We start from the raw sequence: 12,735 nt of genomic DNA, 5'->3' as shown, positions 1-12,735 counted from the left end.
GTGGACTCAAATGCTGGCCCCTCCACTGCCTAGTGTGTGATCTTGGGCAAGCTAATTTTTAGATTCATTCGTATAATGTGAATAAGGTCTTTTAAAGTATGGTAGGGAGAATTATATGGTAATACGTGCAACCCATTCAGGGCACTGACCATTGGCTGGTATTTCCATTTCTTATTTGTTGCTTTTTATAACTTTTATTTTCTTCCATCTTTGGACTTGGAAAATTCCATTTTTGATAGAATATCATAGGCATGTTAGGTAAATCAAATGCAGAACAAACTGTCCATTCTCTGTCTTTCCATGTATCTCTGCAGGTTTTATATCTAAATCTTCCTCTCACGTGAGACCTTGGGCATGTTTTTCCTCCACACTCCCCACCCCCATCCCCGACTCCTTCCTTCCAGAAATTGTTGAGCTAATCTGAACATTCAGCTCCAGATTGCTATTGTGGTTTTTGTTTGTTTTTAGCAGTATACATCTGGCAAGCTTTTCTTCTTAATATTTTCATTAAAGTTAAAATTACATTAATTTTACCAGTTTCATTAGGCACCACATTTTCTTAAATAACATATTTTGTCTTTTTTTTGTCTTGAGTACTTTTCATATTCATTTGCAAGCGAAGTGTGAGTGGTAAACTTTCTGAATCCTTGAATGTCCAGAAATGTTTTTTACTCGCTCTCATAAGTGAACAACAATTTGGTTGGGTGTAGAATGCTTGATTTGCAATCCTTTTTTCCTAAAATCTCTATAAATGCTGTTCCAATGTCTTCCAGCACTTAAGGCTACTTGCTAGATACTAAGCTATTATCTCTCAGCTCCAGACCCACCCTCTCTCCTCTGCTTTGTGATGGGAGGTCAGGCCTCAGCATTACAAGTCTCTTTTGTCAGCTCACTCACGCTTATAGGTGGGCTCTGCCAACAGCGGGTACAGAAGGAGACAGGACGCCTAAGGGAGGGGAAGGCAACAGCTCCTCTGTGTTTTGCTTTTTCTGTTCAGTCTCACTTAATCAATGGATTTTCACTCTGGTAGCAGTTCTTAGTTCTTGTTTCCAGTTTTTTTCCCTACACTGCCAGATCAGGCTCGCAGCATCACCTCAGAGGTACCATTACCAGCCAAACTGGGACCCCTCCTCCCAGGTCTCAGTCCCAACTCCAAAGAGCACCTCTTTTAAGATGCTAAATATTGGTTATCCCAACCTCTTTTTGTGGATCTCCCAGCCAGCCCTGGGAGTGCAGCTTCTCTCGCATCTCCTACTTTGTGTTACGACCATATCCTCCTTCTGCCTTTCCAATCCACCAATGCTATTTAACAGATTTTTAGAATCTCGTTAGGAAAACTAATTGTAATTTTTAAAAGTTTAATTATGTATTCTATGTTAACTCTTTCACTGGAGGTCATTTTCTCTGTCTGATCCTCCTGTTTTCTTACACTTCTCATATAATTGGCAATTTTCTATTGTCTGCTAGTAGTCATAAATGAAGGCTTAGAGTATTGACTGGTCTCCTGTTAACAGCGTTGGCCGCTGCTTGTATTCTGAAGACTCCCATAACTACCCACCAACTGAACAGGGAGTTTTAAGCCCCACTGTGGGAATAAAACTGTTGATTTACTGTATGTTTTCCCACAAAGACAAACATGGGGGATAATGCTGAGGCCAGCACCTCTGCAAACAGACTCTTTCTGGATGAGGTCTCAAATTCTTCAGTTTATTCTTCTCTGACTGCTTTCCAAGGTGCTTCTGAGGAAAGAAAGGCTGCTGCTAGCTGAGAGGTTCCTCCTCAGCCACTGCTTGGCCTCAGAGTGTCTCCTCTAGGCCCCTCTGGCTTTGTGGCTCCATCTTCGATCTATAGTTCAGGTGGAGGACTTTCTCATCCTCCCAAACAGATAGCACTTCCAGGTTTGCCTCCCAACCTAAGAGAAAGTTACAGATCCTCTAAGAATTATCTCCCATTTCCCCCTGACTCACTGAAGAGTGTTCACAAGCTTTTAGCTTCCAGTGCCTTCTTTTGGTTTGGTATACGTTTTGCTATTTGTTACGCATTATTTTTAGATAATATTCTTTAGGTTTGTGGCATGAAGTTGGTATTGTTCTTAGTTTCACTATACCTAAAATTTTCTCCTTTTTTTGTTAATTTCTTTGATTTAGTGAATTGTAAATATATGGCCTGCCACCATCTTTCAGAAGTCTGTCAATATATGATTTATAGTTGAAGAATCACTTATGAGATTTAGTAAGAGAAAAAAATATATAATCATATGTAAAGTGAAGAGAAAAGATTTCATGAAAACTATTTCTTAATAATTATCAGTATGCAGATATATATAATCTCCAAATATCCATTTCCAACACTTTTCGTGAGCTTTGGAATTCATTTCTGGCTAAATATCTCCATGAAACCCACGAACTTAGTAATATCTCTATTGACGCTTAATTTGGTTATTAAAATGGAACTTCTAGTAAGAGCTAAGACTCCAAGAAAATAGATGCAGCAACTCCCAACTTTGAGTAAGCTGCAACACTGCCACTTACAAAGCAACTGGAAGAAAACCAGTTGCAGCTGTCAGCTTCATATGTAAATTAGGGCAAGTTGGAAACAGAAGAGGATTTTTGGAAGAAGCTCTGCTGTGGCAGAGATGTGGGAGTATTTTCCTCTCATGTCAACCCTAACGAAAGAGGCTTAAGAGGGACCACTCAGAAATTTCAGTTTACACTTTTGGAACTTTGGAGACACAGGACTGACATCTGGCTCATTTGTGATAAGGGACTGTCACGCTAGCTGCCCTATGCCAGAGAAGTTGCCACACTGAAGATAATCTGTCCTTCCAGTATTTGTTGGGGCAGAGAATGCTTGAGCTGTTCCATGGGCCAGATATGGGTCACGTGTGAGAGTCTTCTCACCTGCTCAAGTAGGCATGTCGGGGGGTAACAGTTCCAGCAGAACAGGGGAGTGTGAAGTATACTGGGAGAAGAGTTGTGAGCAACCAGTGAGAGAATATGCTTTCACCCAATTCAAGGGAGCCACTAGCAACTAAATATTTTCAAGACTGCAACCCTCTGCCCCTTTCCTTTGCATTTCTGATCCCCTTTGCTTGCTCTACTTTATTTTCCTAGCGTGTGTCTTCTAACATACCATATACATTGGATACTAATCATCTTTACTTAATATCTAGACTGTATGCTCCATAAAGGCAAGGATCTTTGTATATGTCATTTACGGATGTATCCCAGTCACCAGAATAAGATTTGGGTCATGGTCGTTACTAAAGAAATGTTTTTTGAATTTGAATATGCATTGAATTAGGATCACCAAAGAGCAATGAAACAACCCATGGAAGTAAACATTCAACATCTCCCGTGCCCAGAGAGCCCCAGGGTGAGAGCATGGTGATCTAAAGCCACCCAAGTCCAATGTTTCATACTCTGACCTCCCCTTTCTGTTCACTCCCCAATACTGACCTTCAATTCTGGGGAAGTCTGAGGTAGGCTAGTCAGTGGGCAACTAGGAGTAAAAACCCAAAACGGGTTAACAGAGAAGAAACCAACCCATTTCCCAATATAAGTAGCCTGCCCAAAGAATATCTGAGCTGGAAGGGAGTAAAGCTTTAATTATAAATAAAATTCAGAGTTTTATTTTAAGTATTATTAGTGTTACACTGGACTTTCTAACATATTGAAAACAACAAGTGGTTTGGAAACTAGAAATAACTGGAGGAATGTTCACTTACCTAAAGTTGACCTGAAAATGTCATGGAGGCTATGAAAGATTACCTCCAAATGCATCGAGGGTTTTGAACAGATAGATTTCTGACTACATTCCACAAGGTCTGCTCATTTTGCACACCAGATGCATTGGCACATTAAAAGCACTCATTGTCTTTTCCTCACTTATAGTACTTGCCCTCTTGTCAAAATTCTGACCATCCTTTAGATGGACAAGTTTGAGACTGTTTCTTCTACATTATCATGGGCAGCTCAAGTCCAGAGTCCATCCAATAGCCCTCATTTTCTAGCATGTGACAGAGTACATAACACGTATTAAACTCTTGATTAATGCTTGATGAGGGAAGGAATGAATAAATGGTAGGACTTCTTGAGAACAGAAAGATTTACAAGCAGCAGAAAGAACAAACTGTTTATTCTGAAGTGTGTGAGGGTTAAAATTAGTTGAGTAAAATGGATGAGTACATGTTCATTTATTGAATACCCAGTAAAGGTCCAGTCCATTTTTCTTGAATGAATGAATGAATGATAACATAAATGAATGTGGGAAAAAATCGCTACACATAATATAGGCAAGATAAAAAGAGAAAGCACAATTTTCTTAATTTGTTTATTTAGTGTTCCTGCCAAAAAACTGGATTTGTACTTTTGTCCCTGTTTTCTTTCTTTTTTTTTTTTCCAGGTGATCCTTGTCTTTGTCCTGAGCATCGGGTCTCTTATAATCTATTTCATCAACTCTACTGAGTGAGTAAAATCCCCAGCCACCCTGGTCTGTTATAGCAGTAGGTTGCTAGCTAATTTGGAATTTTCTCTCAGGAATAATACTTAATATGCTTTACAACATACTCAAGCTCAGAAAATGGATAAGTGTTTAGTTCTTCCCAGAAAGCACTAACCCCAACGCCCAAAAAGAATGCATGGGTTTCCCCTGCATCCTATATCCCCTGTATCCTTCACTGCTAGGGCCTGGGGAGCTGGAGTGCTCTACTCTAGACTCTCTGGGACTGCAAACCTCCAGCTCCTCCCTTGCACCACTTATGATGGCTTTGGATGCCTTTGCATTCTTTAGGTGTTGAAGCAGAAGTTCTGTAGTTGTTTCAGGGTTTCTCAACAACTTTCAAACAACTTTGGATGGCCTTGAGAAAGGAAAATGCTAGACCTTACCTGAGATAAAGGAGCAAATTATTGTCTGCCCTTCTCTGAAGGCATTCCCTTCTTCTAGCCCAAAGTTGGAACAGTTTCTTGGACACAACCGGATCTAATCTGAACTCCATACTGATTCTCTGGGAACTAGGCTGGACTTCCAGCTGAAGTAAAGCTAGGATTGCAGGGCCGCAAAAGGCAGGCAGCTTTAGAAATCCTAGGGAAACTAGTAATATTTGCTTTGTGAATTCCTTACCAATATTTTAGGAAATTTTCTTTGAATTTGGTTTGGATAAGTCCATTTGACTCTAGAGTAGCTCTATATCAGAAGGGTACAGAAGCCAAAGTGTCCTGGCTAGGTAGATGTTCTTACAAACTAACAAGAGCTACGTAATCTCTATGCCTCTGAATCCCCACTGTTAAAACGGAAATAGAACCAACAAACTCCATGAAAGGAATAGCAGATTATTTTTGTTATTTTCAGCTCCATGCACAGTCCAGTGGCTTTGTTCATGCATACCTCTACTCCCAAGAGAAAAGTCATTTCCTTGAGATGTGAACTTAAGTGTCTGGATTGGACATACATGATGAATAGATAGAAAATTGCCTACCTTTTCCTTTTATTTGGTCCTATATAGACACAGCTTTTAAAATGTACATCTTTATAAATTGTCCTTGTTTCTTTTCCAGTCCTGTTAGAAGCTGTTCTTCATACCAAGACAAAACCATCCCTATTGATTTGACTTTCAATGCTTTCTTTAGTTTCTATTTTGGGTTGAGAGTAAGTACCTATCGAAAGTAATAGTAAACAGATGAACACAACAGATGCAGCATAAAGAGACTTATGTGTGCCTTAGTTATACAATCTGCCTATGTTTTCAGGCTCTAAAGCTAGAGGGCCAGTGCCATAAATTGTTAAATGTATAATGAGACGTAAAAACTCTCTCATCTATACTTGAAACTATAAACCAGGTCAAGAATTCCAACACAAATGAAAATGATTCCTTTTTTAAATATCATCCCCCTGTCGTATTGTCCTCCTTATTGCCTTTCCACCTACCACTGAGAAAACTTTGCTAATAATCACAAGCTAGCAGAACCTGAATAACAAGCCTCTGAAAATGTCATTGGCTTCACTTATGGCATATGTGCCATATAACTATATAAAATACTTTTGTGTCTTTACTTTTGTTATACTCATTTATTAATGTTTCTCTCGTTCCACAAGCATTTATTGAGGACCCATGCCAGATCTAGATTTCAATGTATTTATCCATCCCATGTTTGTGGGAGACTATATACATATACATACCTATATACATATGTGTATATAGGTATGTATAAAAGATATGTCATAAATATGTATATATGCAATTTGTATTTCTGGGACCTTCCTTCAAAACTTACTCCAACCACGCTGACCATCAGAATCTTCTTTTTAGAGCAGGCTCTCCCTTCTGGAAATGCTTGCTTTCTTAATTTAAATAGGGAAGCTTATAAATGAAGGCCTTGACTGACCAAGCTTCTAGACAGCTGTACGTTTTCCATTGAAGAGCATCCCAAATCATGCACCTTCACTGTGCACAAATGGGAGTTTTATCTGTGTAATTATATGTATCAGAAAGCTCTAGGAGCAGCAGGAAAGTCAAAGTGTTTATTCTGAAATGTGAGAGTTAAGATCTAGTAAGTAAAATGGGTCCATGTTCATTTATGGAACACCCACTAAAGGTGCAATCTCTAAATCTATATAAATATGTATGTATCTATATATCTATATAAATATATTCATCTATTTAGTTATATAAATATGTGTGTGTGTGTGTGTGCATTTCTATATATGTATGTATATAATAGAATGAGATCAGAGCTTCAGTTGCTGAATGAAATGTAGCTGAATAAAGCCAACCTTGTGTTCATTTTGAAATTCTTGAGATTAACGTAATTTGGGGTCTTTTGTTTCCATTTCATAGTTTCTGGCAGCTGATGACAAGGTCAAGTTCTGGTGGCAGATGAATTCGATTGTAGACATCTTTACCATCCCACCAACCTTTATTTCTTATTATTTGAAGAGTAATTGGCTAGGTAAGTGTATTGTGGGAATCAGGAGCAATACCTAAAAGGACCCACAACATTCATTCATAAGGATCCCTCATTTTCCTTTAAAGCCGAAATGCCATTTAAAAAAATTCCTCACCATGATTCTATGGTTTTATAATATATTTCAGAACCCATTGTTTTTATCTCACTCCCTCACAATATCCCTGATTCACAGTGGATGTCAGTGGTTGTTTATTGTTTATGGACTGGCTCGTCCACAGCCAGAGAGTCAAGGCCCCAACATCTCACCCCACCACAGCCCTTTATGCTGGGCTCCCACACGCACTGGGAGGATGGAAGCCTCCTTTGGTTTTTGAAAGCTACAAATTATCATATCTAGATATGCTGTGACATGTCAGAGGTTTATTTAGTTGTTTCCTTTGTCTTTAAGGTGGATGAATTGATAGCACATGGGCATTATGCAGTTTTATCAGTTTTTATGTAATTTTTCGTTATTATTATCTCTATATTCCTTGCTATCATTGTTATCAAACTACATAAAGTAAAACATCATGCAAATAGTGAGGAGCATATCATAGAGATTCCAGAGGCAGGAGTTTAAGTGGTTTGTGTATAATTTGGTCTCTATTCTAAAGAAGAGTTGAATAAAGTAAAATGTGAGTTGTGCTTATTTTATACTTTATATTAGCGCAACAACACTGTGAGCAGGTACTGTATTAATTCCCACTTTACAGACGGGAACTAGAGAAGTTAAGGGGATTGTTGTGAGGACAATGTCTATTAAGGGTCAGGGCCAGGATTTCAACTCGAGCCCATGCTCCTAAACCTATGACATTATAATATACATATATGCGAGCGTTTCAGGGAGAGAAAGAATGTAAGCAGACCCAGTTGTGTTACAATTCAGACAGCTCCCTCAGTGACCCTCTTCTTTTGGCAGCTTTCTCCTTTCCATTGCTTTGTAGGTTTAAGGTTCTTAAGGGCATTGCGGCTGCTGGAACTTCCTCAAATCTTACAAATTCTGCGAGCAACCAGGACCAGGTAAATGCCAGCCCTGCCTCAGGTACTACTCACTTACTGGTTTGGATTAGGAGATTAAAATATGAACTGAGCCTTCAACTCAACTCATTTCCCATCAGAATCTCAGTGCAAAAATTGTGAACTCCCTTAGCTGCCAAGATAGTATTTTCTCACTTTCTCCCGTTAAATATTAACATCCTGCACTGGCTAAGACGTTTGTAATTATTTTAAATATTTTGTTTCTTTGTTTTATAGAGCTAAAATGTGTAAGTCAATCTAGACTTTAGTTCTGCCCCTCCTCCACTCAAATGAAAAATCAAAGTAATGCAGAGGCTTTATTTCTACACATTTGCTATGTGAATCATGTCTTTCCTGTCTAGGAATATAAGACAGTTCCTTTGAGCATGAGTGTTGCCCAGTAGCAGCAGTGAACTATTGCTTACAGAAATAGACCACCTAAATGGCTCAAAAAAAAAAAAAAAAAAACCAAACCACCTTTGAACATCAACACTTCTAGTTTTTAACCAGTTTGGTCTTATGTTACCACACAAAATCTCCATGCCTCTACAGTCCCATTAGAAGGATCAGATATGACAAGCCAGGTGGATTCCACTGCTAAGTGTTTATCATGGTAGAGCAGAGTATGGACCCCAGTCAGGATCAGAAAGGCCTGTTGTGTGTCACAGGTGGCCCTGCCTGAAAACCACAGAGATTTCAGCTAACTTCTAGGACTTGACTTAGGAGACAGGAGCTTGTCTGATCCTCTTCATCCAAAGATCCTGCTATGAGTTTAGCCATAGGAGATGACATTTCTGCTATGTACTCAAAATTTTATTTTGCAAGTCACTTCTCTGGATTCCTGGGACACTGTATTTTGTACCATTACTTTAGGCAATGTAGCACTCTATTAAATTTATTTTATGGTGATGCACATGTAATATATTTTTAAAAGCAGTATATCAAGCTAGTGGCTATCATAGCAAAATATTTTTGAACACGTGTGTGTGACTGGGAGTATTTTAGAGCTGTGCATCTCAAACTCTGATGACTCATACACAGTATGAGTCAAGGAGAGGATCTTGTAACAATGCAGACCTATAGAACAGGGGTAGGGCCTGGGACTCTGCATTTCTAATAGGCTCCCAGGTAATCATATCTTTGCTTCTGGTCCATGAACCACACTTTGAGTAGCAAGATTTTAGAGGATGAAGTAGTTGTGCTGTTCTGGAACCTGTCAGAACCCAACAGCTCTTTGTCTTTCTTCCTCCAGCAATTCAGTGAAGTTTTCCAAGCTGTTAGCCATAGTTCTCAGTACCTGGTTCACCGCTGCAGGATTCATTCACCTGGTAGGCATCTCAGCAGACTCTCTCATGTTACTGGTCAGCAGGAGCATCTTTTCTTTCTTTCTTTTTTGTTTTATTTGAGGCAGTAAATTTTCTTTTTTTTAAGCTGAGATATAATTGACATAACACATTGTATTAGTTTCAGGAGTACGACATGCTTTGATATTTGTATATATTGCAAAATGATTGCCACAATAAGTCGAGTTAATGTCTGTCATCATACACAGTTACAAAAATTTTTTCCTTATGATGAGAACTTTTAAGATTTACTCTCTTAGCAGCTTTCAAATATGCAATACTGTGGTCCTCCCTTATCCGCAATTTCTCTTTCCACAGTTTCAATTACCCATAGTAAACCCCAGTCTGAAAATATTAAGTGGAAAATTCCAGAAATAAATAATTCATAAGGTTTAAATTGCATGCCATTCTGAGTGGCGTGATGAAATCTCACATCATCCTACTCCGTCTCGCTGTTGACGTGAATCATCCCTTTGTCCAGCTGATCCAAGCTGTATACACTACCCACCCTTTAGTCACTGGGTAGCTGTCTCTGTTAGCAGATGACTGTCACAGTATCGCAGTGCTTGTGTTCAAGTAACCTTTATTTTACTTAACAATGGTCCCAAAGTACAGGAGTAGTGATGCTAGCAATTTGGATATGCCAAAGAGAAGCCATAAAGTGCTTCCTCAAAGTGAAAATGTGAAAGTTCTTGACTTGTTAAGGTAAGGGAAAAAATTGTTTGCTGAGGTTGCTAAGGTCTATGGTAATTTTTATTACAGTGTATTGTTCTATTATTAGTTATTGTTGTTAATCTCTTACTTTGCCTAATTTATAAATTAAACTTTATCATAGGTATGTATGTATAGGAAAACATCTTTTCTTTAAAAAATAGAGGTAAACCTTCCGAGCTCCTGTCTCCATCACTGTAACCAGTGTGAGGTTTATCCTTTTATTTGCCTTTTCTGGATTTTCTCCACCACCATATTTCTCACAAGTATGTATCTCCCACACTCAAGGTATCTATGTTCCTTCTTTCATTTTTCAAAACTTACTCCTAGGAAAGAATCTAATATGCTTACCCTTCAAAGGTGTCAGCAATAGGTAGAATTTATCACTATATCTCCATAGATGTTCCAGCAGTAAAAAAAAAAAAAGAGTCAAAGAAATGACTCCAATGAGAGAATTTGACACTTATAAAAGCCAGAGAGTTGGGAGGAGTTGCCAAGTTGCAAAGGGAAGCTTTCTTGGTTCTCCTGAAAGCAATCTGTATACGTAGCTGCTTCCTTTTCCCACAAGAAAGGCTAGTTTTTATCCCACATAATCAGCAAAATAATAAATGAATTTCAACAATAGGAAAGAAATTCTTGGACTTTATTGCTTGAGGACAGTTGAGGAACAGTCATTAGAAAATTCAGAAATTGAAGTGCGATGTTAAAAGCCTGCAGAGGCCTTTGAGAAAAGCAAAACAAAATAATACAGTAGAAGTCTTTTGCACTTGAGTCTTTCTCCTAAAATCAATTAAAACAGTAACAAGGAAAAAAGCAAAAAAACTTACCATCTTCAATTCACCGAGAAAAATGTCAAACACCAAATGCAAACTGTGATATGAACAATCCTTCAAGAAATCTGAAACCAGCTACATCCTTCCTCAGGACTCAATCAGGAGAGAGATTTCTCTGAAAAGCAGTGTCACAGCAATCAAGACAGATCCCTGTATCTGAGGATTGGACCTAGGGGCATGGGCCTGCAATGGAAGGAGAATCATCAGTGTCCCTGTAGGGACCCATTGGCCATCACATAATGGCAGGCAAGGGAATGCTAAAGGAGAAACCATGGTAACAGGACTTTCTTGCCTTCAATAGCAGTTCCAATGAGGGGCTCTTGGGCTGAATGTGGCCTATAGGCTTATTTAACTTGATCTACTTATGTTTATATTTTGGTTGTTTTTGCCTGGTAACTTTTGAGGGGAGCTCACAAAAAAACCATGTTTCTGGACTCTGGGAAATTACATGATTCTAGCAACACATTCTCCCAAGGCCACTAACAGTCTTAGTCGAAGACCAGCTGCTTCCTGTAAATAGCATGGGCTTCCAGGCTGGACACAGTCTCTCCCAGGCTCCCTTGAATCGTTAAAGTCTTTTGCTCAACCCTGTTAGCAGGTGAACATGTTCCCTTGCTCGGCATCCAGTCACCCAGGTGAGGAGACTTCCAATGAGGATGCACGCAGAGAAAGGAGAAGCAACTAGCTGACTTCTGACTTAAGGGGATCCACTGTGAGTCACATCAACATCTGGAATGTTAAAAACATAGAAAAGCTATATCTCAGAGCAAAGAAAATAGCAGATTTTCTAGAAAGAATATTTGAAATGACAAACCAAAACAAAAACTGTGATTGTCCCAACTCACTCACTTCCCATACTCACTCTGTCCTTTGGCTAAAAGTTGATACCATTCAAAGGTGAATGTTTACCAGAAAGTAATCAATATGGTTCCTATGCTTAAATTCTGCCAAAAATAACAAGGAGGCGTAGTGGAGAGCAGAGAGACATCAGTATAACAACAGTTACATAATATGTTATCAGAACAACAATTACAAAATAACTTGCCCAAGGAAACAAAGGAAAAGTTAAGAAAAAGCCCTCCATATTTGAGAAAAAAATACAAACAAAAGGTTGTAAAAAACTGAATGTGATAATTGAGACAAAATATATAAAGTTTTAAATAAAAGATTATTAAACAGTGGCAGGAGTTGAAAAATGGGCTGAAAGATACCACAGAAAAAGAAGAGGAAGAAAAAATATTATAGAGCTGAAAACTATGTTAGAGGAAAACAAAATTTAATAAATGTGACAAAAATGTGCTCAGAAACATAGTGGACAGGATTGAGGCAAAAACACTAACATGGAAAAGAACAAAGATCCTCAAATGATTGTAGAGAGGAAACATGAAAGATGGGTCATATTGATTCAACCTACTATGAAATGAGTGATCCTGAAGAGGAGGACACAGTAAATGGCACCAGAAAAGTGTTTTAAAATAAAGTCTCAAATCTGTGGATTAAAGGGTATACTGTATCCCAGGAAAAATAACCCTAAATTATTTATTTTAATCATAGTTTGGGGCAGTTACTGACCTTCAAGGATAAGGGGAAAATCCAAGAAGAACAAAGTAAGGTCAATATGAGGGGAGGAAAAAATGAAACTAGCCTCAGATTTCTTGGCAACATCAATCAGTACCAGGAGACAATTGAGTAGTGTCCACAAAGTTTGTGCAGAAGTGTAACCTATCCTGTTATTTTAAGCATGAAAGAGGAAAGAGCACCTATGAGCCCTTATAAAAGTGGGGCCGGCCAAGTGGTGTAGTGGTTAAGTTCGTGTGCCCCACTTCAGCAGCCCAGGTTTGGAGCCGGGGCGTGAACCTAACACCACTCATCAAGCCATGCTGTGGT

General features: G+C 38.7%; 1 protein-coding gene across 1 annotated transcript in view; it reads left to right on the top strand.

Moving 5' to 3' along the window:
- The window catches only part of KCNU1 (potassium calcium-activated channel subfamily U member 1), a 150,402-nt gene that overhangs the window by 14,288 nt on the left and 123,379 nt on the right, over positions 1-12,735 (top strand). Inside the window, exons 3-7 of the mRNA XM_070598090.1 lie at positions 4,405-4,466; positions 5,556-5,646; positions 6,836-6,947; positions 7,889-7,964; positions 9,214-9,289. Of these exons, the coding sequence (XP_070454191.1) occupies positions 4,405-4,466; positions 5,556-5,646; positions 6,836-6,947; positions 7,889-7,964; positions 9,214-9,289 (417 nt within the window). The remainder of the gene's footprint in view (positions 1-4,404; positions 4,467-5,555; positions 5,647-6,835; positions 6,948-7,888; positions 7,965-9,213; positions 9,290-12,735) is intronic.

The sequence above is a fragment of the Equus przewalskii genome, chromosome 28 (assembly GCF_037783145.1).
Source record: "Equus przewalskii isolate Varuska chromosome 28, EquPr2, whole genome shotgun sequence".
NCBI lineage: Eukaryota > Metazoa > Chordata > Mammalia > Perissodactyla > Equidae > Equus > Equus przewalskii.
Note: the sequence above shows the minus strand (reverse complement) of the source record. Positions and strands in the feature narration are given on the sequence as shown.